Source organism: Sarcophilus harrisii, chromosome 1 (genome assembly GCF_902635505.1).
Source record: "Sarcophilus harrisii chromosome 1, mSarHar1.11, whole genome shotgun sequence".
Taxonomy (NCBI): Eukaryota; Metazoa; Chordata; class Mammalia; order Dasyuromorphia; family Dasyuridae; genus Sarcophilus; species Sarcophilus harrisii.
The window spans coordinates 540,985,191-541,012,909 of NC_045426.1; the positions used below are offsets into that span (position 1 = coordinate 540,985,191).

The 27,719-nt window shown below is 39.6% G+C and overlaps 1 protein-coding gene across 2 annotated transcripts in view; it reads right to left on the minus strand.

The window, feature by feature from the left end:
* The window catches only part of E2F3 (E2F transcription factor 3), an 87,681-nt gene extending 63,946 nt beyond the window's left edge, over positions 1-23,735 (minus strand). Inside the window, exon 1 of one of the 2 annotated variants that reach the window (XM_031946788.1) lies at positions 22,988-23,735. In XM_031946788.1, the coding sequence (XP_031802648.1) occupies positions 22,988-23,371 (384 nt within the window). In that variant the 5' untranslated portion in view covers positions 23,372-23,735. Of the gene's footprint in view, positions 1-21,667; positions 22,083-22,987 lie in introns of those variants that run through there. The other variant, XM_031946789.1, reaches the window with a different exon arrangement.
* Positions 23,736-27,719: the final 3,984 nt, after the last annotated feature.

A 27,719-nucleotide genomic window follows, 5' to 3' on the forward strand; every position in this document is an offset into this window, starting at 1 on the left:
TGCTAAGTCATCCAGGGTTGAGTTTTGCCATGAAAAGCCGGGAGAGGATTTAAGAGAAGACGTAGGGAACAGTGTGAGATTCAGTAGGGAGGCAGAGAGGGATGAGGACTGAGAAAAAACCATCAGATGTGGCAACTGAGAGAAGAGTTTCAAATAAGAAAAGTACAAAGCTGGGTTTTAAAAGAGAGGGGGAGGAAAAGCAAGGGGTGTAAAAAAGTTTTTCTGAAAATGAGAGCGAAAGAAAGGGAAGAGTTAGGATGAAAGCTTGAGGAAACTGGGGAGGTTGCTGTTCAATCATGTCTTTGTGATCCCACTTGGGGTTTTCTTGGTAAAGATGCTAGAATGGTTTGCCTTTTCCTTCTCCAGGTCATTTTAAAAAGGAAAATAAGGCAAACACTGGGTTATACAGCTATTAAGTATTTGAGGTCAGCTTTGAACTCAGGACTTCCTCAAACAAGACCCAGCATTCTACCTACTGAGTCACCTAAATGCCCCTTTACTGGGAAGAGGGGAATGTAATGTTTTTAAAAGAAATGATTGTGTGGTTGCAATTCAGTGGGAAAGACAAAAGGAGAGTAGATTAAAAGGGTATCTCCGTGTGTAATATAGTTGGTTTTAGAAGGGTCACCTTACTGTTCACTTACTTGGGAAAAGGAAGAGTGAGTAATGATACAGGAGGTTTTGAAATGAACAAATAGGGACAACAGCTTCAATTTTCTCAATAAAGTAAGAGGCACGGTCCTTGGGTAAAAGAGAGAAAGAGAAGGAGTTAGAGGAAGCATGAGGAGAGTAGAAAAAGTTTGGAAAAATGTATTTTGAGATAGGGAATCAATCAAAGAGGATATTCTATAAAGTAACCACAAATACTGAATTAGCAGATGTTGAACCACTGCTTCTTGGGGAAAATACAAGATTAGGTTGCTGTGAGCCTCTGGTCACAACATTTACTTAAGCACTTTCTACACCAGTTATCACATACAGATCAGATAATTTCCTTTTCCTTTTTTCTGAAAGTATTATGTTATTGATTCATTAACACTAAACTTACCAACAATAGAATTCTCCCATGCCTGAATGAAGCCAAATCTGATCAATTTTTCCTTCACTTTTCTATCTGGCTTCTCTCTGCTCACATGTCTGCTACCTCATTAACTTCTGAGCTATACTATCACAATATCCTCAAAACTGGTCTCCTTTCTTACGTCTCTTTTCTTTCCAGTTTATCCTCTACAAAGTTACCAAAGTTGCCTAGAACCCTATCAGTCCCTTACTCAGTAAAAAACAATGGCTCCCTATTGCCCTCAGAATTAAAACAAATTCCTCTGTTTGCCCTTCTCACTGTAGCACTAACATACCTAGCTTTACTATCTCTCACTCTCCAAATAGGGTTTCATGAATAGCCCCTTGACCTCTTCTTAGAATCCACAGAATTGCAAAGGATTACTATTACATTATAAATAGCCATCAAAATTTAAACAAACAACCCAATTCCCAGACCCCAGGTTAAGAACTCCAGCATTGTACTCTAGTCAAAAGGCTTTCTCTTTGGTCTTTTCACATGGTACTCTATCTCCATCCTTGCACTTCCACAGTGGCCATCACGATGCCCAAATGTAATCTCTTGTAATGGGGCTGAGGCTTGAGTTGATGCACTGAGGTCCCAAGCACGTGAGGCTAAATAGTAATTGGACTATACTTTATTAATATACATGATTGGATAAAGAATGGCCCCCGCCCACTCTCTATGGAAGTGCTGATGTGTTGTATGGGAAATGACGATTTTGGTGGGTGGAGGCAGAGAGACAGGAAGATAAGCTGGGAGAGATTGGCCTGGGTTCTATGCTCCTAGCTGCTGGTCGTGTGGCTGCTGGTCTAGCTAGCTTCTTGACTCAGCTGCACACATTGCTATTGCCCATTCTCTTCCACCTCCGATCTTTCTTCACTGAGAATAAAGATTGATGGTTTTCCCCAAACCTGAATTCCTGACTCCGGCTGATTTTAAAATACGTGGTCTTCACACTCTCTCCCCCTTTCTACTTCACAGAATCTCTTATTTAAGGGATTCTTAATCTTTGTTTGTCAAAAACACCTCTGGCAATCTGAAAAGTCTACAGACCCCTTACCTCTTCTCAAAAGTTTAAGTGTACACAATATATAGGCTCAGAAAGGAAGGAAACCTGTTATGTTGAAATATGCTTAATACCTCATTAAAAAAAAAAAAATCACCTCTTTGAAACTGGCACAAAAACCTGAGGTTAAGAATCTCCATTTTATTTACATCAAGACTCAACACGTACATTATGTTTTGTTTGAAACTTTCTCTGATTTCAATTTCAAATGCCTTTCAAAATCTATATTATTGGGTATTAAATCTGTTCTTATTCTGTCTATCTATCTATTTAATACATTGTCTCCCCCAAATGACTTGAATAGAAACTTTTATTTTTCCCCCTGAAGCTCCAAGGACTCCAAGAAATATAGTAGGCACTATAATTCATTTTTGTTGATTATTTAGGGGTAGGAGGAATAAAAATGAGTTGGACTGACAGTTTAAGTAAGATAATGACTAAGTTCAGTCAGAAGGAACCATCATGTTGGAATAACTGCTTGACAACTTTCCCATGTAGACTTTTCCAATAACTACTGAAGAAAAAAATAAAAAATTCAACTTCATGGGAACCTCTTCTCAAATTTGCCAATTTAATTGCACAAGATATTAATTTAACATCTAATCATTTATGCTGTTATTTTTCCAACTAAGTTCTGTTAAATATTTTAAACTATGGTTAAAATGTATTCTTTGCATGCTGCAGGCCTCTGGGCACATTTACATACAGATTTAATATACTTATTAATAAATAAAATTAATTTTTGAAGACTCGTGGCAGTAGCTTTGTTAAGAGTCACAATGCAAAGAAAGTCTAATTTCATTTTCTCCTACTTAAATAACCCAAACCAAAACAAAGCCTACTCTGTCCTCAAACTCCAAACATCCAACTATAAAAAGCCAAGATGAAATTGTTCCCAAAAAATAACATAAAGAAGGAGAGAGACAAATGTATAAATACTAATCTAACAGATTCCAAATCTGGAATTACTTAAAAAGGTGTACTTAATAAGTCTTTTACTCGATGCCCTTTTCACTGCCTATCAGCATTAAAAAAAAAAAAAAAAAAAAAAAAAAAAATATCCCTATTCAAGACTAAGTCAGGAAAGCATAAACAATATCATGTCTACATTTAAATTTGGCAGAGTTCTCCTTTAATGTTGATTCACAGCCTTAATTCTACAAATATTTACTAAAACAAAAGTTTTAAAAATGTACAGTAGTAAATTATAAGGTGGTGGGCAGTTGGGATAAAATGCTGGACCAGGAATTAGGAAACTTCATCTTTAAGTTCAAATCTATCCCAGATACTTACAAACTGTGTGGCCCAAGGCAAGCTACTTTTGCTTCAGTTTCCTTATCTATAAAATGGGCTGAAAATGGAAATGGCAAACCAAGTACCTGCCAAGGAAACCCAAATGAGTTCATAAAGTCAGACAGATTGAAACAAATGAAGAAAGAAAAAAGCCCCACAAAATTGAAAAGTTCTTGAGTCTAGAAAGTATTGTATCTTTATAATTCCTTTTGATAGTAGTCACTGAATAAATGCTGACTGACAGATGAGATTTTGTGGAGGATCCAGACTAATGTTTTCATTAGTGTAGGAAACTTCCTCTACTAATGTGGATCAGTAACTATTCATAACTTGACCCTTTCCTACCTTTCTATTTTTTTTTTTTTTTTTTTGCTGAGGCAATTGGGGTTAAGTGACTTGCCCAGGGTCACACAACTAGGATATGGTAAGTGTTTGAGGATGGATTTGAACTGAGGTTCTCTGACTTCAGGGCTGGTGCTCTATCTAATACACCAACTAGTAACCCCCTTTCCTACCTTTCTAGACTTAAAACCTTACTTCTGTCCCCATACTCTTTGATCTAGTGACATATTTCCTTGGTGGCCACAAGCCTGTATTTCCAGACTCCAAGTATTTTCTTCAGCATTCCCCGCCATGACAGGAATGTTCTTCTTCTTTGCCTCCTGGCTTCCCAAATTGCACAAGTCTCCTTTCTGCACGAAGAAGTCTTTCCCAGGCCTCTTTAATCTTAGGGTCTTTCCATTAAAATTACACCTAATTTATCCTGCATATATCTTGTTTGTAGATAATTGTTTGAATGTGGTCTTTACTATTAGACTAAGTTCCTTGAGTAAGAACTTTGCACTGAAAGATCAGGTAACTTCTTTGGGGTCACACAAACTGCATATGTAAGAGACAAAGCTTGAACCAACTCTAAGGATGGCTTTCTATCCATTACATTATGCTGCTCTCATATACTGAACTGAATTACGATTCTCAAAGTATAACTGTTTCTTCTCTCCTATCAGCAAAAAATATTAATATCCCTTTGAAGCATTTATTTTACTCTCTGGTCAGTACAACAAGGTCACAGAACCCAGGAAGGCACATATAACTTTCTTCAGAACTAATTATAGTCAACCTAAAATGGATAAGGTCATCCAGCCACCTATGGAAATCTGCCCAGTGCATAATGTACTAGAAGTTATGGTTCCCAATTGTGTTTCTGAGGAGACTAGATCGGCCCCTAATATAAGATAAACTATAACCTTAGAGGTTACAATAGTCAACAGGACAAATATGGATAGAGAAGCTGCTGGTGTGCTGAATCAAGAAAGCAGAACTAAGTGAGTGGATGCTCTGGATTTCAGTGTCCTGGCTCATGAGACAGTTCTATCTCCACAGTAGAAATGGGTGGTTCAGAATACCCGAGACAGACTACTCTCTTTCTCATATTTCCTTTTTTTTCTCACTATCCACCAGAAGTTCCGGTTTCCCAAAACTTCCCTAATAAGGTGAGAATGCACTGACCAAACAGGAAATATTCAAGTTTGCTTAGCAGTTATATTTCTCTATATAAATTAACTCTTGACTTGTCTTCTTTGTTAATCAATCTTTTGTGAATTAAGTCACTATCAATCCATCACTCTCTCAAACCCTGGGTAGAGTGATAAAATGGAGTCCCTAAATCATGTAAAACTGAAAACCAAATGCAATACATATGGTGATTTCCACAAGGTAAAGATATGCCCCCTAGCCATGACTATATTAATTCCAAATTTATTAAAAAATAAGGAGACAGATCAAATAATTGTCAAAGATAATCAAGTGATAGTAGAGCCAAGAACTGAATCGATACTTGATCTCAACACTGACAATTTTCCTATATCATATACCCATCTCAGGCCCCATTTGTCAAGTCTAGATAACAGAACCTCAGCTACCATGTTCCAGATCCAACATGGCTACGCAAAAATGTTGGTTTTAGTTCTATTAAAATATTACCTACTCAACCATGACAGTAGGGCTAAGGACAGGAGGGTGACTGCTGAGTCACGTTAGAACTTCTGCAAAGGTGGCCATAGTTCAAAAGCCACACCTTAACCAACCCAGCTTTACAGAGAAGCTGAAAATTTTGAAATTTACGGAAACAGAAAAGCTGATCCTTGAACACCAGGGCAAAGACAGGAAGGAAGAAATGAGCAGTGGTTTGCCTTACTCTCTCAACCTTTACGATACAATCAACCACAAATGGTATATTTAAAACTGTCACCACCACCACCAGATGTTGCCACAGTTAAAGGTGACTGGAAATAGAAAGAAGAGATTCTCTCTGGGGACTCTGGAGACCATTTCAGGAGAACACCAAGGGAAAAGCGGGCAGTGTTGGATCTTTTCCATAAGCATCTTACAAGTAATGCAGCTTCTTGTCAAAAATAACTGGTGACTTACTGCATTTGTTTTCATATTATCCATCAAAAGTTTTCCTCCCAATGAAACTTGGAAATCAAAATAATCCAATACTTAAGTATTAGTAATGTTTCCAAAACCCAGCAAAATTGGTTTGCCTGGCTGACAATCTGGTTATTTATATAAAGACACATGTAGCAAAGAAAATACTATTTCTAAGGTGATAGAGTAACAGCAGAAAAAGTAAGACTGAAATTATAAAAAAAATTATTATCAGATAAACATGTCCTCTGATAGAAAAGTGGAAAAAAAATGCACCCGTATTTCTAGAGGCTAGACTGAAAAGGCTGAGGAAATTCTAAAACATAGATTTATTACCAGGTCCATCCACTTTGTCCATTCCTGTGGAATCTTCCAGATGATGATGATGATGATAATGATAATAACTTATCCACTACGTACTTTACAATTACTATTCAAATCCACTTTAATACATGATCAAATATACTATACCAGCCAGTTAGCTCAGCCAACCAAAGAGGACTTTATAGGTGGGGAAATGGTAGATCCAAACATCAAGCAAATCATTATATTTAATAATTAAGTGCTTTCAGTTTAACTACAGAACCAATAAGATAAAAATAATAATACAAACCTCTTTGTTAAACAAAGTACATTTTAAAAAATACTTACCAAAAAAAGTATTCTTTAATATGGACCTACCACCCCCTATAGGAGGAATCAAGACAATGGGGGATAAAAATAATAATAGAGCACTGTTTGAAATAAAAGCCCTTTTTTTCAAACACCGTCTATTGCACATAACCTGTGTGACATTGGACAAATCATTTAACCTCAGTTGGTCAAAGTGGATTGAAGTCCTTTAGAGTTCTCATTTTGTGAATGGAGGTATAAATCATTTAATATAGAAAGATTTTTTTGATGAGCCAAGACATGCAGGAGTCCAATGTGATAGAAGCTTCCCTGTGCTTCATGCTCCTTGTTTCTCCCATTACCAAAGTAGACATAGAATGAAACAAACAAAATGTCCAGAAGAACTCTGGGTTGAGTTGTGAACAGTCAAGCTTGCCATAAGATTACATGGAAAATGCAAAAAGAGAATCTCACTTCCCAGAGTTGCTAAAGATCCTTCTACTAAACAAAGAACTTCTGCATTTATTTAATTAGTCAATAATGTATGTTCAGTTTCCTGGGCCTTTTAAGGGTTATAGATATACAGTTAGAAGACATCAAGTCTATGTCTCTTGTGTCACAGATGAGAAAACAAGACAAAGGTCCCAGTGCCCCTTCCATTGGACCAAATGGAAAGGGATCATTAGTTATCTGACCATAGAGAATAACAGGATTATAGACTGGGGAGGCAAACTAGCCCAATCTCCTCATTTTACTGATGAGGAGGAAACTGAGTTTAAGAGAGAGTAAATGATTTGCTTTGAATTATATAACCAAAAGTGTCAGAAGCAAGGTTCACACCCAGGCCTTCCTAATTCCAAGGCCAGCGTCCTACCTAATTAACTACATATGCCAATTTACCTGTTTAGTGCAGTATTCTGAGTCATAAAACGAAGATACTAGTACCAGTACTACCTCTGCTTTGCTGCACTTCTGGGGGGGGGGGGGGGGGGGGGGGCGGGACCCGCGAGGGGGGGGGGGGGAAGTGATTTATAATCGTAAAGCATAAATGTCAGTGGTTTTATTATTAGAGGTAACTGAAGTTCCACCAGAGATGATTAAAGCAAAAGTATTCTTAAGAGTTTACTGAGCATTCATTGTGCTTACCATGTGTACTCTAAAGGTAGGTGCATAGCTTCCATAAAGTCAAGGAAAATAGAAAACATTAAAAAAAAAAAAAAAAAAAGACTGGGTCTCCCCATCTCATCTGGGTTGCAAATACAAGTGTTACTCACAGGTCTGATCCCATTCTGATAGTAATGGAAGTTTTAACCTGTCCCATTCCAACCTGGGCCACTTTGCCCCTCTAAAGAAAACCCGGCGGCTACAACTCAATGGAGCTTGCCAGAGTAATGCTGAAATTAGTGTGGATATCCCATCAGTATAGTTCACTTTAGCAAAAAACTTCTGAGCTCAAGAGATTCACCAGTCTGGGATTACAGGCATGTGCTACCATGCCTAGATGTGGTTCTTAAAAGACTGAAAACCCTTTAGGTTGTTTCCCAATGTCAAGATGATTGGAATACAAACAGAAAAGGAAAACAAGGGAGCATATGAAAATATGAAAGGTAGAAATTAAACATAGCATTAGTATGATCAGCTGCAGAAATTCTAAAACTTATCCTGCTTCCTAATTATAGAAACAAAATCAGTCACTTCAAGGAATGCTACAAATAGTCAAACATCAGTTATACATTCAAAACCAATTATAATAGATGCTTAGAATTCATACAACTTCTTCTTTCAGATGAGCTTGATACTTTCATTTTTAAACTAGAATACACCAGAACAGAATATAAATTTAACGTTATGGTTTTATAATCAGTAAAACTAGACATACAAGAAAAAAGTAAAATAAAAAGGTGTCATACTTCAGAACATAATTATATGGCCTTTAAAAAACAAAAGCAAACAAACAAACAACAAAAAACCCAAACCTGTGATTTCATCAGGGTAGAGAACTCCTGGTGAGGAACTTCCTAGACCATGTCGATTCGGTACCAGATTTCCTGTCATGTGTAGTTTTTATTGTGTTATATAGTTTATGGAAAGAGTCTTCATTGTCATTAAGAACATATTTAGGGGAAAAGGAAATGATACAAGTAGCTTTAAAAATAAGATCTTTGATTTCATCATTAAGAGAATTCTCAATAAATAAGTTCCTCCTACTAATAAAGGATGAATATTTTGACAACATATTATATGCTCAAAGAGTTTTGCAGGGGTAGTAAAATCACTCGTGTAAGGTCATCTAAGCAGGAAATATCAAAGGTGAGACTTAAAACCAAGTCTTCCTAACTGAGAGGCTCATTCCAATCCCTATGGTAATAAGTCTCTCCTCCACTTGCCTTTCTTCAAAGACAATTCTCTCCAACTGTCCCTTAGTTTGGGTACTGAGTGAGGTTTCTTCAATGCAGCAGTGACAAGACCATGTATGCATGCAAACACCTCCCCCCCCCCCAAAAAAAAATAACATATATTTGTATATTTAAGTTCAGAATAGAAAAAAAAAATTAAAACAAAATACTCATGACATTCCAACATTGTGGTTTCCTCCAAACAAACCTGATAATGTAGAAATAAATTATGAAATGTACCATTTTATAAAAAAGAGAACACCTTCTGTTATATAAAGATTCCAAATATCATGTGTATTGTGCTTAATCTCAACCTCTCCTTGTTTTCAATAGCCTGATAGATATTCTTAAGTAGATGTTCTACTGTCCCCTCAAACTCAACATGTTCAAAACCAATTCATTATTTTCTCCTCCAAAGCAGCATTTAATCTACCTGGCTTAGGTCTCCCCATCTCTCCCACAGGTTGGAAATGCAGCAATCCCTCATCAGCCCAACGCTACTACTGATCAGCAGGAGAGCTTTAATCTATTGTTTCCAACCTGGACCAGGTAAGCCCTCCTTAGGCTGCCATGTGGCTTTCCTCTCTAGGGGCTGACCATATTGGTAGCTGATGTAATCCAGACATCGGACTGGTTTAGCCCACTGCAACCTAGAACTCCCAAATTCAAGAAATCCTCACCATACTTAGCCTTCTTGGTAGCAATAAAAATATAAACTTTCACAATTTTATCAGCAACACAATTAGTCTCGAATGTTTAAAATGTATCTCCAAACCCTTTTGGTTCCTCTGTTGCCTTCTGTCACTCATTCAATACTTTTGGTTCCTCCTTTGAAAGGACTCAAGTTCACCTCTAATTTCATCATCTTCTCCCAATCCACATTTGTTCAGATGGCCCTAGCAATATCCCAAATGTTTTTGATCTTGGCAAGTCTTACACACTGCCACTATGCTAACTATCCCAAACACTGCTTTCATCATGTTCTTGCTCTTCAAAAATCTATCCCAAAAAGGCCTAATACTGCCTATCAGCACAATTTAACAAGTCTTCTTAAAAACAATCCTAGCACTTTGGGATGGGGGGGAGGGGGGATTGTGTCAAGAGTGTTTCATGTTAATTTAGAACTATATAGTCTAAGTGGGCAACTAGGTAGTTCAATAGATAGAGCACCAATTCTGGAGTCAAAGACCTGAGTTCCTATTTGACCTTAGACCCCTACTAGCTGTATAACCCTGGACAAATCACTTAACCCTATTTGTTTCAGTTTCCTCATCTATAATATGGAAGGATAAACCACTCCAGGGGCCAATGCTTCCCCATCTCTCCCAAGCTGGAAATGCAGTGGTCACTTATCAGCCCAACCCTACTACTGATCAGCAGGGGAGCTTTGACCTACTCTTTTTCTAACAGAGAAAACCCCAATTGGGTCACAAAGAGTCTGAAAGAACTGAACAACATACAGTCTAATTATCTAGTTGACTGATTAGTACTTATTAAGTCTTGCTTATAAACTTCTAGAGGACAGAAGGGCTATATTTTATGCTTATTTCTATTCCCATAATGAAAGCACATAGACTATGCTCAGTACTTCCTTGTGCCATTTAATGGTGATTTGCCCAGTCTCAAAGAGGGGTATCTTCTACCAGGTTATAAGAACTACTATCAATTCACAGGCTATTATTACATTGAGAGTAGCACATGTCAGTGCTATATAGTTAAGTCGGCTCTGGCTGATAGAAAGATCACTGGGTCAATAAGGAGTTCAGAAAACTCAATTCAAATAGTGGCTCATCTTGTGACCCTGGTTGGTCAAGTCAATTCAGCGCTTAAGAAACCTCATTTTCCTCTTTTGTAAAATGGCAATAACTTTCAATACCTACCCTATGAGAAATAAACATCTAAATTACCACAAGGCCCACAAAAATATATTATTACCACTAGAACAACAATAAGTCAACTATTCCATCTCTCCCTTGCCAAGCACAGTATTTGCTGCTTAATAAGTGCTTGTTGATTGATTGGAGTTGGATGGTGTATATGGTGATATGGAGGCCCTCGGGTTTAAAATAAGATTAAATCATTGTGGGTCACAATTCTCCCCTAATATTTTTAGATGAAATTAAACTTAGTAACTCACAAAAAAGAGAACGAAAGTTGTTTGTTTCAAAGAAAGGGATGCAATCTCCCTCTTTAATATCTGCTCTCTCGAAAAGGAAGCACTTAAAAGTCTGTGCCAACATTATTTTTGCTTATATCTACACAGATAATTAAGATAGAAATTTGAGGTTATCCTTTAGGATGAGTAAAAGTACTACTACTGTAACACTTTACTTTGGTGGTGAAATCATGGGTTAATCTATGAATGAATTCCCAAATTTAATACCATTGACTGAGCCAGGTTTTCCTTGTCCAGTGATTACTCCTTTAAATTACTGCTCAATTGCCACCAATATATTTGTAAGCAAAGATATTGGGGACCTAGAAAGGAACCTGCTATCCACCCACATTAGTAGAATGGCTCTTTTCATGATTACTTTGGTCATGCACTCCTGGTACTCCATAGAAACCAAAGCAGGAAAAAATAGGAAAGGGAAAAGAAGTAGGAACACTCTTCTACAGTGGTTCTGCAGCAAGTTTACTACATGTTTTATGTTGACAATCAGTACATACAGGTTTTTCCTAGTCAGTCATGACAATGTTTCAAAGCTTTAAGACACGGGTTTTTGAATCAGAATGTTAAAACTACCTCTGAAACTTAGCAAGGATGAGACTTTAGACAAATCTACTCTAGGCCTCAGCTTTCCTATCTGTAAACTGAAGGGGTTAAATTAAATGGTCTTTAAGATCCTTCCTAAGGAATCCAGGGGTAAGGGATTTTATCCTTTTTTTGTGTTGTGGACTCCTTTGGAAGTCAGGTGAAAGCTACTAATCTTTTCTCAAGATGTCTTTAAATCCATAAATTGGTAAGATTACTCATCAATACTATTACCAAAATATTTTTTAAAAATACAAGTTCATGGAGCCTAGATAAGAATCCTTGCTCTGAAAGTCATCAGGCATAAACCATAAACCATACCTGTGAGAAGGACATAATGTAGATTGTCCACTCCCAGGAAGGACAACTTATCACATCCTAGAAAACTTATCCTAGAAAAGACAACTTATCACATCCTAGAAAACTTATCCTAGAAAAGGATAGGGGGAAAAAAAGAGAGAGAATAACATGTTCACCATTATCAAATTGCTATTTGAGGCCCACAGGACCCTACAATAAAACTGTTACCTTGTACAGAACCATTCTCCCAATCTGTGGGTGGATGGCAATTTTCCCTTCTTTCTTTCTAAATTCCCAGCACCCTCACTTGCAATCGAAGCTGGCAGCTAAGTAATGATTTAGGGAAGTAGCTGCTAGAAGAAAACCTGGCTCAGGCAGTGATGCTAAAAAAGACTTAAGAATCAGACTCACTATCAATCAACCCACAATTTTACCATTATACTTTACCAATGAAATCACAGAAACAGTCTCTAAAAGTTCTTAGTCCTTGCCTAAAAAGTACCAAATAAATCAGAGGCACCAATACCAATATAATAATACAGATTAAATTTTACTTTCAAGTACAAGCACTAGAGTAAAATCATACTTTTGTTCACAGAACTATAGCTAAAAGGAACCTAGGGTCATTTAATTCAAACTCTTTTATACATGAGCAAAATAAGGAATGACATTAAGTGGCCTGCCCAATCATTTAGGCAGTAAGTGGAAAATACAGGATTTGAATTCAAGTTGTGTGACTCCTTTTCAATAATGCAATAATGTTTATTTTGTTTTTAAGGTCTCTCAGTTTTATAACTGAGGGAATTGATTAGCTTTATTTGTCAAGAATTAAACATTGATACTTTGACAGCCTCAAAGATCTTCCCTGACCTGGCAGTGCTACCCAACAGTATAGCAAAACCCTAGAAAAGAGGAGGATAGTTCAGGGCAAAGCCTTCAACCTTGAATTGAAAGTGTCACTCTTGTGAACAAAGTTTAAAAAACCCCACCACCATCCTAATTCTATTTTTCATGAAATATGTTCTCCATTTTTCCAAGATTATGAACTGCCAAGTTCACAGAAAACATTAGTATAAAACCTGCAGATTACTCATCATGAACAACTTACTCAAATTAGTCATTCCTTCCATTTTTAATTCCCTTTCACCTAGCATCTAAGTAATAAGCAAATAGAACAATGCCTCAATGAATTGGTATCCTTGGGGAATATGATGTTCCACAGAAATAAGGTAGGTTTTTTTGAAACTTTATTCTCTTATGGCAATTTTAAAAAATTTAATCATTTTTGTTGGAAAATCCTCTAAAATTTCACATATTTCCCTACACTTAAGGGATTTAACTGGTATTTATAGCACTTTAGGGTTTGCAAAATCATGTATATCCATTATCTATTTCATTGGAAGAGCTCTGAATAAGTTTACTTGAGCATCTAAGGAGAAGTCTAAAGCCTGGGGTTCCAGGCCTGCTTTTATTACCAGCTCTAACCTTTTTTCTGATCTGTAAGTTGGACTGACTAAAGTCATTGAGCTCTCTTCTACCTTTAAAACTGTATTTTTAAAATGATGAAGACTGGTCTTTGTACTGTGTTAAGAGAGAGATAGTTGCCTATCAAACTGCTCCCATAGGTATCTGAGTACTCACTAAGTAGTTAGTGCTAAAATGAACATTTTGAGAGTATTAGGCACAGTGGGAGCCAAAAATGAGCTCTCTACCAACTAAATTCTTTGATTTAGCATCAAAAATTTCTATAAGATGACTCTCCTTAAGCCATCTCATCAATGACTCTCTTCTCTGAGCTCCAATAAGATGTTTTCTCTTGCTGCCAGTTATGTCATATATATGTCAGTTAACAAGCACATCTTGATAACTAATTTTGCTCTTTATGAGGTTATTAGTAGTTTAATATTAATACTAGTTTAACTCTATTACTTTAGAGATGAGGAAACTAAGGGCCAGAAGAGTTCAATTACTTTCCTAGGTGAAAAAGTTAGTAAATGGACACATTACGACAAACTTAGTGTTCTTGTCTATAAATCATGTACTTTTTATGCTATATAAACATACTCTTTACAGTATTTTCAGAGATTAATATATTAGGTCAGTTTCCTTTAGTCTATATTTCTCCTATCACCATAACTTGTAATAGCTTGCATTGATATATCACTTGAAAGATTGCAAAGCATTTCACAAATAATCTCATTTGAATCTAGCAGAAACCCCTGATAGGTACTACTATTATCCTCATTTTTACAGGTGAAGAAACCAAGACAGAGGCTTAGTTACTTGTTTAGGACCACAAAGAATGGAGCTGAGGCAATCCTGATTCCAGGTCCATTCTCATCCATCATCCATGGGGCTACCCAGCAGCCATGACTACTTTATTTTCTATCAGTAGGCAATTATTAAGCATTTATGGATACAATAATAAAAGTGAAAATCTCTGCCCTTTAAGCTTTCATTTTAATTTATACTAGTATAAATACATACATGCTGTATACCAAATGTACAGTTTATCTTTGTCTTCATTTTTATCTCTTGATTAGAATGAAAATATTACGAGAAAGTAGTTATTTCAGAAGTATAGTGGCAATTAGAAAGAACAGGAAAAGTTTCATGCAAAAGAGACTGCCTGAACTAATTTACCTCTCTTCAGTCACTTGTTACTTAGTTATCCCTTAGATTGTAAGAAATACAATACAAATAAATAATTAATACAAATAAATACATTTTGCTAAGATTTATATTTCATTGGTGTAGTAAACTCATGGCAATTCTCCACCAATTCAAATCAGCATATGTCAAGAAATAAAAACCCAATTCGTGTCATTCACATAATGATACACAGCCTTATATTTCATTCTGGCATATTCCCTTTTTATTTTATGTGAAACTGTCAATTACCTATATTAACAGGATCTAGACTTTTAAAATTAAAATACTTTTATCAGTAAAAAAAAAAAAAGATTCTGATTATATACTTCCAATGTATATAATTGGTTGTGAATAAGTTCTATCATATATTATGTACATTGTAAATATACACAATTTTTAAAAATGAGATGATGCTATGGAAACAATCCAGGTTAAGAATTGGTGAGGACCTGAATTAGAATGTTAGCAGTGTGAGTAGAAGGGACAGGAGAGGCAAAACAAAATTTAGCAACTGATTGGGTATGTGGAGTAAGAAAAAATGAATTGAAGATACTAAAGTTAGAGATATGAAGTGTTTAGAATTTTCCTAAGGAAGTTTGGAATATGGGAGGAGGGGTTGGATTGAAGAGGGAAGATAATGTAATAAGGTCAGATTGGGATGCCATTTTTTCTACTCAGAAAAGGGTTGGAAATGGAGTTCTTATTGGTCACTGACTGGAGGCCTACCCTGGGGTTCCTATCAGTCATAAGGTAAGCTAGTTATAGGGAAGGATTTTCCCAGTGGCACTTGTTGTAGGTCAGTTACGCCCATCCTGAAGGGCAGATACCTGGTTTAGGAGATTGAGGACTTGCTGGTTAAAAGGGCAGAATGGGGGGGGGGGAATGTTGGGAGCACGAGTGGGAAGATATTATTGTTTTGGAGAGAAAAGCCAGGATTTACTGTTGTGCAGTGGGTTGTATATGTTGACCCAGCTTCCCATGTTTTGAAACGGAGACCATAGTCCCTGGAGTAGGGCCACCGTCACTCCACAAGGGCTGTGACTATTACTTATCTGGACAAGGAAGATAGTACCTGAGCTTTGTAACATTTGCTTGGTCAGCAATTCTTTCTCCTTGATAAGATGACAAACTAGAGTCTGAGAGGCTAAGGAATCCAACCTATCCATTTGTTGGATAAACAGACTAAGACTCAAGGAGTGATTAAGTGACTTGCCCAAAATCACATAGTACGCACTCTGGAATTGCAGCTGCATTCTCCCTGACTAAGGTCAGAATAATAAGGCCTTCCAAGAGTAATGGGTCTTTACTATAATCATTAATTCTTTAAAGTTCTCATTCTCAAAGCTCATTTTGTTTTTCCAGGAAGCTGAATTTGAATGACTCTTCCAGAGAATATGGGTGGTATTTCCTTAAAGGAGTGAAATTTATATTCTCCATCTATACCATTTCTTCAACTAAAATCCAATGATCCTTTTTCCCCCCTCATTCTGCACTGTTGGCTTATGTAATTCCCCATATACATTGGATAGGCATTCTTCAGTCATTCTTTGATGTCTCACTGAGGATCTAAATAGTGAGGAAATAAGATATTATTAGTGGTTTCCTACATGAATTGTATTCCCACTTATTTTCCCTTTTTGGTCTCATGAATAATGGCAATGTAATCTTCTCTGTTCATGCTTCTTGGAATTTGAAAACACTTTTTATGCTAATAGTCCTAGATATAAGCATTTAATCCTCAGGACTTGTGCTTAAAAAGAAATAAGGGCAGATACAAGAATAAGGTAGAAGATTTAAAAGGCCTAATAATTTATCTACTATACTGTTTGGAATGTAGCCTGTCTCCCAAATATGGCAAACTACTACAATGTATTTCTTTGGGGGAAAAAAAAGTACACAGCATAAATACCATTTGGTGGAAAAGAAGGGCATTCTATAAATATAGGTCAATATAGTCATATATAGGCCAACAGCATACTTGTTTTCTTTTGGTTTAGTTTTCATGGAAATCTGTGGGGTATCTAGTCATAGTTAAAGTCTTGTGTTCTTTGCTTCTTGGCGTAGTGGATGAAAAGATGGGAAGAGGTGATTAGGGAAGGAAAATGGGAAACAATGAAACCATGCATGTGGCAATATGAAGCCAAATATAGGTTATGTGTCCAATGATTGCGAAAACTATATAATAATGCCACTAACTTCCTGTGAAGATACTTGTCAAAAGTACTCAAGGTTTAATGTATAAATGGTGCACTTTTTTGGCATGGCTCTGGATAACTAAAGAAAAATTTCTAGCTTTTCCATCTCCAGGTGCTATTTCTTGTAAAGCTTCACCTTAGGACAATAATTTCTTTCTTGGGTTAGCTTTACACAGCACATTATTAATGTGAGCATCCACTCATGACCAAATACCACTCAGGGTGATGATTTAGAGAAAAACAAAACCAAATCAAACAACTGTTTCCTGCACACAAGCTGAGCCTCTTTTGCCCACACTAAAGCATTTATAAGTGTGCTTTGTTTTAGAAGATGATTACAGGGGTGCCATTTGTAATGATTACAGTGGTGCTGCTAAAGTCTGGGCACTGCATTATATTCCATTTTGGGGAGTAAAGTGACTAAAATTCCTCTCCAATCTTAAATTTGGCATCACATACATATCTCAGCAGAAACAAGATTATTGAGTGCAAAACTCCAGGAGCCCAACATTTTTTCTTTTAAATTTTAGCAGGGGAGAAAACTCACTGAAATAGCACCTATGGTTCTTCTGCTCTAACACAGAAACTTCAAGAAAGGTTACTCTTCCCTCCCCATTGGCAGAATATAATCAGTAAATTGCTTTTCCTAACTACATCATGGTTGACAGATTATGTCTATGTTTGAAATTTTCAAAATTTCTAGAATACAAAAACATCTTATTTTCTCCTTAGCAATAAAAACAAGTGGCTTTGATTTTTTTTTTGAATTGAAGTTTCTTTTCTTGATTATTCAAAATGGATGTGATTTTTTCCCTCAGAATTCTTCCCCATCAATCCATTCAATATCCAAACCCAAAAATCTACTTTGTAGCTAGAATAGCTCATTTGATTATAGCATGATCTTAACATAAGCCAAGTCTGAAGGTGGGGAAGAATTAATTCTTATGAAGCTAGGCAGCACAGATTTCTCTATTAATAATCATTAGCTAACTAGGATTTGTGAATGACTACCTAAAGCTATTAAAATTTCTGGCAAAAATGATTCAGAGCAAGTGCCTGAGATCAACTTACCATTTCTGTGGACAAAGCTTCCTATAATAATATTCAACATTTCTCTCCCATCACAGATGACAGTTTAAAAACAAGAAAAAAAGCTAATTAGGTGTAATTATTAATCTCTTTACAATGCTATCATGTTTTGACCCAAATGTTTAAAAAAGATGTCTGGCATAAAAAGTTCATAATGTTTTTTCAAGCTGATATTGTTTCATAAATTTAAGGTTGGAAAGGATATAGGAGGCCATCTAGATTGACACTCTTGTTTGATAGATGAAGACATTCAGTCACAGAGAGCTCATATAGCTAGTGTCTGAGGTTGATTTTGAATCTAGGTCTTCTTCCTTGACTCCAAGGCTAGTGTCCTATGAACTTCTTCCTTCCAGTGAAAGAAGCAAATATTTCTTTAAAGGTTCCCAGTTCTCAAAACTACCAGGAACCAGAATCAGGACTAGAAACAAATACATTCCCTGCTGTGGCTACCTCTGAAAATAGTTTTCAAAACTTCTTCTTTGTACACTGATGTATCATCTAACTCTCCATTCATCTCATCTTGATGATTGTTCTTTTCCTATTCTGGGGAAGAATGAGAAAGCTATCAACAAGATTCTAACAGAATTATATAGCCAAATAAAGACAGACTTGCTTGTTCTGATTTCTAGTCCAAAGTTTCTTCTACTATATCATACTTTTTCTCAAGAATTAAACCAGATAGTTCCAAAGATTTGGATTTTACCTTAACTAGTTAGCAAGTGAGAAGAATTTTATTGCTTTGTTTTCCCATTATCAGACAAATCTCAAGTCAGATCTAAAAGAAGCATACATGTACCTGAATTTATAGGCTAGCTTTGTAATACAATGACAGAATTATACACGGGCATATACTTAAAACATGTACAAGCAAGTCATGGTCAAGTCAGAGATACAATGCTGCTCATAAAAGCATTGAATACTCAGGTGTGTATAAGAAAATCAAGACAAACTAGGGATGTATCACAATTACTCCTTGCTGGAAGGCTCCCCTTATAGATGGCTAACCTCTTTTTTGACTATTAACTCCATTAAACATTTACTGCTTATATCTTTGAGCAGCACACAGGTTAAGACTCAACTGTAAGAAGGACTATAAAAAGTATAGAATGTTTTCTTTATTCCTAAATAGCTCATATTCCAGAGAAATAGCTCCCACCAATCATGGCTACCCCAAAGTTAACCTACTCTCTTACTTCTAATAACTGTGTGATTTTATATATCTACAAAATTTATTTCTGTACTTTTTGTTCTCCATCTCCCCCCTCAAAATCCTTGAACAGACTGTTTCCATTTTTCTTTGTTTTTTTTTAATTTTATTTATTCCTAAGTAGCCCATATTCCAAGACCCAAAAAGAGAAAGGAATATCAAGGTACATAGTCCTTTGTTTATTCTTAAATAACTTATATTCCCAAGAACCCAATTTTATACTTCTTTCCTCAGATCCTACATCTTTCTCCCCTTTTACCCAATTCTATATTTCTTTCCTCAGATCCTACATCTTTCTCCCCTCTTTTACCCAATTCTATACTTCTTTCCTCAGATCCTACATCTTTCTCCCCTCTTTTACCCAATTCTATACTTCTTTCCTCAGATCTTACATCTTTCTCCCCTCTTTTACCCAATTCTATACTTCTTTCCTCAGATCCTACATCTTTCTCCCCTCTTTTACCCAATCTTATACTTCTTTCCTCAGATCCTACATCTTTCTCCCCTCTTTTACCCAATTCTATACTTCTTTCCTCAGATCCTACATCTTTCTCCCCTCTTTGACCCAATTCTATACTTCTTTCCTCAGATCCTACATCTTTCTCCCCTCTTTGACCCAATTCTATACTTCTTTCCTCAGATCTTACATCTTTCTCCCCTCTTTGACCCAATTCTATACTTCTTTCCTCAGATCCTACATCTTTCTCCCCTCTTTGACCCAATTCTATACTTCTTTCCTCAGATCCTACATCTTTCTCCCCTCTTTGACCCAATTCTATACTTCTTTCCTCAGATCCTACATCTTTCTCCCTCTTTACCCAATTCTATACTTCTTTCCTCAGATCCTACATCTTTCTCCCCTCCTTTACCCAATTCTATACTTCTTTCCTCAGATCCTACATCTTTCTCCCCTCCTTTACCCAATTCTCTATTTCTTTCTTCAGATCCTACATCTTTCTCCCCTCTTTTACCCAATTCTATACTTCTTTCCTCAGATCCTACATCTTTCTCCCCTCTTTTACCCAATTCTATATTTCTTTCCTCAGATCCTACATCTTTCTCCCCTCTTTTACCCAATTCTCTATTTCTTTCCTCAGATCCTACATCTTTCTCCCCTCTTTTACCCAATTCTATATTTCTTTCCTCAGATCCTACATCTTTCTCCCCTCTTTTACCCAATTCTATACTTCTTTCCTCAGATCCTACATCTTTCTCCCCTCCTTTACCCAATTCTATACTTCTTTCCTCAGATCCTACATCTTTCTCCCCTCTTTTACCCAATTCTATATTTCTTTCCTCAGATCCTACATCTTTCTCCCCTCTTTGACCCAATTCTATACTTCTTTCCTCAGATCCTACATCTTTCTCCCCTCCTTTACCCAATTCTATACTTCTTTCCTCAGATCCTACATCTTTCTCCCCTCCTTTACCCAATTCTATACTTCTTTCCTCAGATCCTACATCTTTCTCCCCTCCTTTACCCAATTCTATACTTCTTTCCTCAGATCCTACATCTTTCTCCCCTTTTACCCAATTCTATATTTCTTTCTTCAGATCCTACATCTTTCTCCCCTCTTTTACCCAATTCTATACTTCTTTCCTCAGATCCTACATCTTTCTCCCCTCTTTTACCCAATTCTATACTTCTTTCCTCAGATCCTACATCTTTCTCCCCTCTTTTCCCTCCAACCACAGTCATCCCAATATTCTCCATCCCCACCTCCTACCTGTAATAGTTATGGACTCAACAGATTATGCTGTTAACAATCACCTCCAATTGTGGTGGGGTGAGCACCACGAGAACTGTTTTCCTTTTTCTTCATCTTCAGCCCCTGACACAATGCTTGGCACATAGTAGGAGCTTAATAGATTTTTGCTGGCTTGTGTTTCTATATACTTATTGAAGGCCAGACCTTTAGCTACTCCTTCCAAAAAGATGGAGGTGAAAGGTCCTCTGCATCTCTCTAGATCTGGCTTTCCTCGAAGGGCTTGGGTACTTGGGAACTGCAAGACCTTTGTAAAGTCACTCTTACTGAAACTGAGCTTTCTCATCTGGAAAATGGAGATAATCATCCTCTGCACTACCCGCTTCAGCCAGTTGTGAAGGATGCCCTATATAAAGTGGGCTAGAGCCTCCCCAGGTAGGGGAGGGGAGGCGTGAGGTAGTGATTGAGGGAGAGGTAAGACTCTCTAAAAGTATTCGGATTAAAGGGCTACCCCTCGGAAGCATCCTTGCAAAGGATCCTTTATGGAGGGGAAAGCCGGGGGAGGGGTACCCGCGGGGCACTTCACACCCGTATATACTTAGGACTGAAGCAAGCCCCGAGGAGGAAGCCCCCTCCCCCTTTTTTCACTCGGGCACCCATACTGCCTTTAAAAAAATGCCTGCCCCCGGCCCCCGCCGCGCCCCCCGCCCAGTTCTTTGGGGCCGAGGCTCGCCGGGAGGCCGGGGCATGGAGTTAGTTAGATTTTTCTTGCTTACTCATTTCCCTCCCGCACCCAGCGCGCTCTCCCTCCCCCGCCCAAGCACCACTCCACCTCCTCCCCGGAGCTCCGGCCCAGCCCCGCGGGGCCCCGGCGGCGCGCTGCCGGCCCCGCTCGCCACTGACCTGCTGCTGGAGGGGCATTTCCGAACCAGCCCCGGCCGCGCGGACGGCCGCGGGGGTGGCGGGGCACGGAGCGCTGCCCGGGCCGGGGGGCCCCGGGGAGCCAAGGAGGGCGCGCGGGCGCGGGGCGCCGGGAGGGGATCCCTGACTGTCCCAGGCCGGGGAGCAGGAGCAGCAGGAGGAAGTGGGTGCCCCCTCTCCCCCGCCAGCGCCCCCTCCCGCCGCCGCTGCCGCCTCCTCCTCCTCCTCCTCCTCCCCAGTCACAGGCGCGTCCTCGGCGCACGTGTGCGAAACGTCACCGGCGGGTCCCGGGGAGAGGGACAGACCGCGGCCGGCGGGACGGGAACCTCGGCTGCCCCCGCCCCCTCGGCAGTCAGGGAGGCGAGGGGGGGCAGGGCGGGGAAGGAAGGGGCAGGGGGGGGGGCAGGGTCAAGGGCAGGCCCAGGGCGCAACCCAGAAGGCCGGGGCGGCCGGGCCACGCGGGTGCTGCCACGATGTGCCCCAGCCGGCTGCACCAGCACCCCTCCTCCCCGCCCCCCAAACGCACATACCCCACCCCCACACGGCGCTACCCTTCCCTCGCCGCCTCCCCCAATCCCGACTCTCCTTCTCCTCCTCCTCCTTTTCCAGTTTCTTTGTTGCAGGGAGTTACGGATCCCAAAATGTCTAAAGCGCAAGGCAGCCAAGCCCGCGAGTGTCTGGCATTCACCTCCCCCCCACCTTCCACTAGGAGTCCCCCACTCCAGGCCGCTCGCGGAGCCGCTGGTCACAAACGGGGCTACAGGCCAGAGGGCCGGACAGGGGCGGCATGAGCTGGGCAACTGTCTTGTCCAAGTCTCAAATCTCCCTCGGTTCTCCCTCTTGTAACAGCCCCTCCGCCCCCACTTATCTACTCCCTTCCCCCCAACTTCTTCTTCATCCGGGGCGTGACCCCTTCCGACGCCCTGAGAAAGAGGAAGCTTCGGGTTTTTTTTTGGGGGGGGGGGGGTAAGGGTTAGGGAAAAAGTGAAGACAGAAAAGATCTGGGAGGAGGGGGTGCGAAAAGTTTTCCTGTGTTCCACGTCCTTGGTGCAAAAGCGATCCCCGATGCTCCGAGGGCGGTGGGAGCCAAGAGTGGAGTCGGGAGTGCAGGGGGACCAAGTCCCTAACAATAAATGCCTGCCTGTTTGGAGCTAGGGCAGAAGTCCCAACAATGCAGCCCCACAAGCCCCAGGGGGGCAGAGATGCCCCTGCACTCCACCCCAAGTCCTGGACATGCCCATATGCCTATCCCCTCTCGGCCCGGGGAGGTTAGTGGGGGGGGGGAAGGGAGGGGGTTATTACCGGAGGGCCGCCGCCGCCGCCTCGTCCTAAGGCTGGTTGCTGTTGCAGCAGCCCGGCTCGGCTGGAGGGTCCATGCGGGGTGGAGTAGAGGAAGCTGCTGGCGGTCTGCTCCACGCCGGGGATGTTAGTGTGCTGGGGGCCAGTGGTAGCACCCCCACTTTGAAGGGAGGAGGAACAGGAGGAGGAGGTGGTAGTGTTCGTGGTGAGGATCTGGATGTAAGTGCCGGGGGCGGCGGTGGCGGGGAAGCCGGGGCTGGCCAGCAGTGCCCTTTTGTCCATGGAGGCTGCAGCAGCAGCGGCGGCGGCGGCGACGGCGGCCGCCCCCTCCCCACCCCCGGCGGTCACCAGGAACTGCTCCAGGGCGGGTTGGATCCCCTTTCTCATCTCTTGCGCGTGCTCTTTTTTTTATTGCTCTAATTATTTATAATGGTTTTTTTTTCAATTTCTTTATTATTTTCAGTCGGAGTTTCCCGGTCTCTCCTCCGCCTTCTCCTCCCCGCCGGGGCGCTTCCAAGCCCCCTTTCTCTTTTTTTCTTTTTATTTCTCCGCAATGCACAGGCCCCAGGGGCCAAAAATAATCAGGGTTCCGGAGAGAGGAGGGTCCCAACAGCACAGATATCAGACCGTGAGGGGGGATGGAGGCGGCGGGGGCGGCCGATGCAACGGATTGCGAGGAGGCGGCGGCAGCCCCGGTGCTGCGGCCGGCAGCTGAAAAATGGCTCCAGGAAGCTGCTGCTGACAATGAATGAAGGGATACGGTTTACGCGCCAAGGTCCTCCCGCGAAACTCGGATTTCCCGCCGGCTTTTCAAATCACATCTGCATACCCCCGCCCAGTAGCCAGCCCCTGGCAGTCTCCACAGCCCATTGGCTTCCCCACACCCCTCCCCATCCCCAATCCCGGAGTCCAGCCAGGGCCTTCTCGGCTCTTATTGGCCGAGGTGCATCACGGTTACCGAGGCGACAGGGGTTTTATTTGCATATGTAGCCTCTATTGGTTGAAACCTAAGTAGGCTTTTTCCCTTTGCCTTTCCTGGCCTTAGTTCACCCCGCCCCGAAGACCCTCCCGGTCCAAGCCCCGCCTCTCTCCGCCCCGCGGCTCCAGCGCCGCTGACCTAGGATGAGATGTCGGGCTCCGCGTATTGTGTGTGCCGAGGAACAAGTTTCATTTTTGGAGATTTCCAAGGTGACCGTGAGGACGGCTCATGCTCTTCCTTCCCCCTGGAGACAGCAATAGCTGAGCGACAGCGGGAGTTTCATCCAACACAACGCACGTGCTATCTGCGAGTTAGACCATGTGGACGGTCTGTGACAGGTGGGAGCGAGAGCCCTTTAAACCCTGGGTCGCCTTTCTCCTTCCTGAAACCCAATCAATGCCGCAGCAGGAGCCGATCATGAGGCAGAGGCTGACAGACAGAAGCATGTGGGCACCCGGAATCGCGGGGGCAGAAGGCTCGGCCGGCACGCTGCCGGCGCTATCCACTCACTTTCCAAGATGCTTCCCGATACCGTCATCATTAATGCGAATTGTGTCTGAACGAGAACTACGTCTGAGCAGTTGGCCAAATAAAAATGCAATTTGAATATTGCTTCAGGATGGCAGACATCTTCTTGTGACACAGGAGCACATGTTGCAGTTAATCAGCGCCAGACTTCAAAGACTGACACTCAGGCTCCTAGCAAGGCAGTAATCTAAGGAAGTGCTGTGCACACACCATCATGACGTTGTATTCCCAGAGAACACTGCACTCTGGGACGCCGACGTTTTGCAATGGTTGTACCTTCTAGGTATCAAGGGGAAGTTCTCACTTGGAAAAGAGAGCTCTTGGAAAGATGAATTCCAAAGAGCTCTTAGAATAATTTAAAAAAGAGGACTACAACAGTAAAATGTCAGCTATAAATAACGGGATTTTGTAATCAAAATAACTTCTGCATAAATAAAAATATAGGTAACAAAACTGAATCTAATGATGCACCAACTGCGTATCAGATCACTCAGCAGTGAATGGCACCTCAAAGATATGCTGGGAATATTTCTGCAATTAACGTTTTCTATTTCAGGTGTTCAGAGTGGTGCAAAAATCTAATTATGAACTTAATAGCGCTAAATGCTATTTGATTATGATTAAGATGATGATACTCTTTTTTTTTTTTGTTGCTTTTAGACTGAATTTGTGATTTCTTTTTCTTTTTCTTTTTCTTTTTTTTTTTGAGGCAACTGGGGTTAAGTGACTTGCCCAGGGTCACATGAATTGGTGATTTCATTGGTAGATAGAACTACCAGAGATGAAAATGCCTCTTATGCAGATTAACATGGGAACAGCAAGTTATAGCCTTAGCAACTTGCCTGACAGTAATTAGAGGTTAAGTGACAAGCCCAGAGTTATAGAGACTGAAATCCAGGTTTTTCTGATTGCAAAGTAAGCTCTCTATCCAATTCATCGTGGCTCCTTTTCAGATCTTTATAAGACTTTTAAAAAAATGCTCCAGAACACAGGAAGCACACAAAAACTAAATATTTCTGTCTCCTAAACTATGATTCTATGATCCTGTGAACATAGACCAGAACACTGCTGATAAAGTGTTGCTAACCTAAGTGTTATGATGTTGCCTTCTGCTCAATAATCGGGTAATGGAATTAACTGTCTCAAACTCAGTCTTAACCTTCATTTTAATCAAAAAGACACTGGCTTGTGCTTAGGCCTTTAAATTTTAAAATGTTTAGTACAGCCATCATATTTTGTACAAGTGCACAGGGCAGAAGTCAAAAAATAGGTCATTCCTTTGCTTCTTTATTATCTCTAACATAACTGAGGCACCTTGTTGGAAAATTGATTGCCCAAAGAGTGCAATCAGTGGAACAAATTGTTCCAGTCTGGTACAAGTGAAAAGCAAGAGACCCTTGCAATAGCTCCTTTCTAAAAGTTAAAATATACCTGCAGTGGCAATCACAAAAAGATCAAAGCATTTATTTTTTCCTACTTGCTTCTTATTGGTTAACCATATAACCATAGAGTTATGATGTGAAGTAAGATGACTCACAAACTATGTAGGGTAGGGAATAGTCAGTCTTAGAGCTAGGAAGAATAGGATTCAAGTCCTGCTTCTGATACATATCACTGATCTGTCCCTTGCCAGGTAATTTAATCTCTTAAATTACTCTAATTTATGCAACACTCTCAGACAATAAGTAGCTGCCATATTGGTAAAAAGCTTTTCCTCCACAACAAATTCCCTTGCAAGTTCACTCCTGATCCTAATAGACATTTGTCCAGGATCCAAGTTAACATCCAGTTATCACTCAAAAGTGATTAGAGGACAGATAGGGAAAGAGGAGTGATGCTAAAAATATGTGATATACAAGTTATTGTTTTATCTACCTATTTCTGTGTTTGTGTTATACAACCCTAACAATTACTTTGCCTTTCTCTCTCTTAATGATATTAGACATATCTTCCTTTCACAATTCTAGTGATACCCTTGAGGGTTAATGTTTTTCTTCTTTAATGCCATTGGTTCAAATCCCCATTCTTAGTGGTGTTTTTCCCAATGTTAATCTCTAGTGACTTGCACCCTAATTCTGTTTAACCAATCTACATCAATTAGCTTTTACAAACACACACACAGAGACTTTAAAGATATATCAATAATTGAAATATAAATTTTCCTTCTCCCAGTTCTTCGAAGTAACATATACTTTCCCCTATGGGTCTTAGTCTATAGGCAATTTCTACAGAAATTTACAATTTCTACAAAACATTGTCCTGCCTCATTCACATGTAAATACAACATCGAAGTTGGATGAGCTCTTGTCTTCCCTACCAATGGGCTGGGTTCTAACCATTGTCTTTTTGGCTTCAATGTGAAAAGCAGATAAGTAGCTATTACTCAATTATATATATGCATTTATGGTGAATAAAAACAAGTGAAAGTAAATTTTTCTTTTTCAATATATAGGTAGCTGACAGTGCAGGACTTATAATAGGAAAGGCCTGAATTTGTCTAGTACCTCAAACACTTAGTGGTGTGAATCTAGGCGGGAAATATATCTGGCTGAGAGTCTTCATCTGTAAAATAGAGATAATAGTAGTAGCATTTACTTCTCAGTAAATATTGTTGAAGGATCAAATGAGAAAATACATATAAAGTGCTTTGTAAACCTTAAGGAGCTACAGAAATGTTAGCTATTATTATTCTTATTTACTTATAGGATATACATTACCAAAACACATAATTAGTATGTTGGACTATGTAATACTAAGAATATCAGTAATATAATATTGGTAACATATTGTTCATATTTCTGAATAAATGGTTAAATTCACCATAGATGTTGATTCTTTTTTATGTTCTGTATGATCATGTGCACACTTGATTTTATACTGTCCTTTATTGACCATACTACTAAAATAGATTCTCATCCATAAAACCAGAATAATAATAGCATATATCTCACAATATTATTGTTTATGTCAAGTACTTTGTAAACCTTAAAATACCATATAAAGGTCAATCTTTGTTATTAATGATACTTGAAGAAAAAATTGTACACCCTGAAAAAAATTCCAATTATAGAAAATACCCAGGTTTTATAAAATTTAGCTTTGGAGTATAGGGGGAAGAACAGAACAAATTAGCTTATATTCAGTTATATGTTATAATTTGTTAATTTTTTTGTTTTGTTTTTGCTAAGAAGGGTTTTATATAGTCTTCCTTGACATGTCCATTTAAAT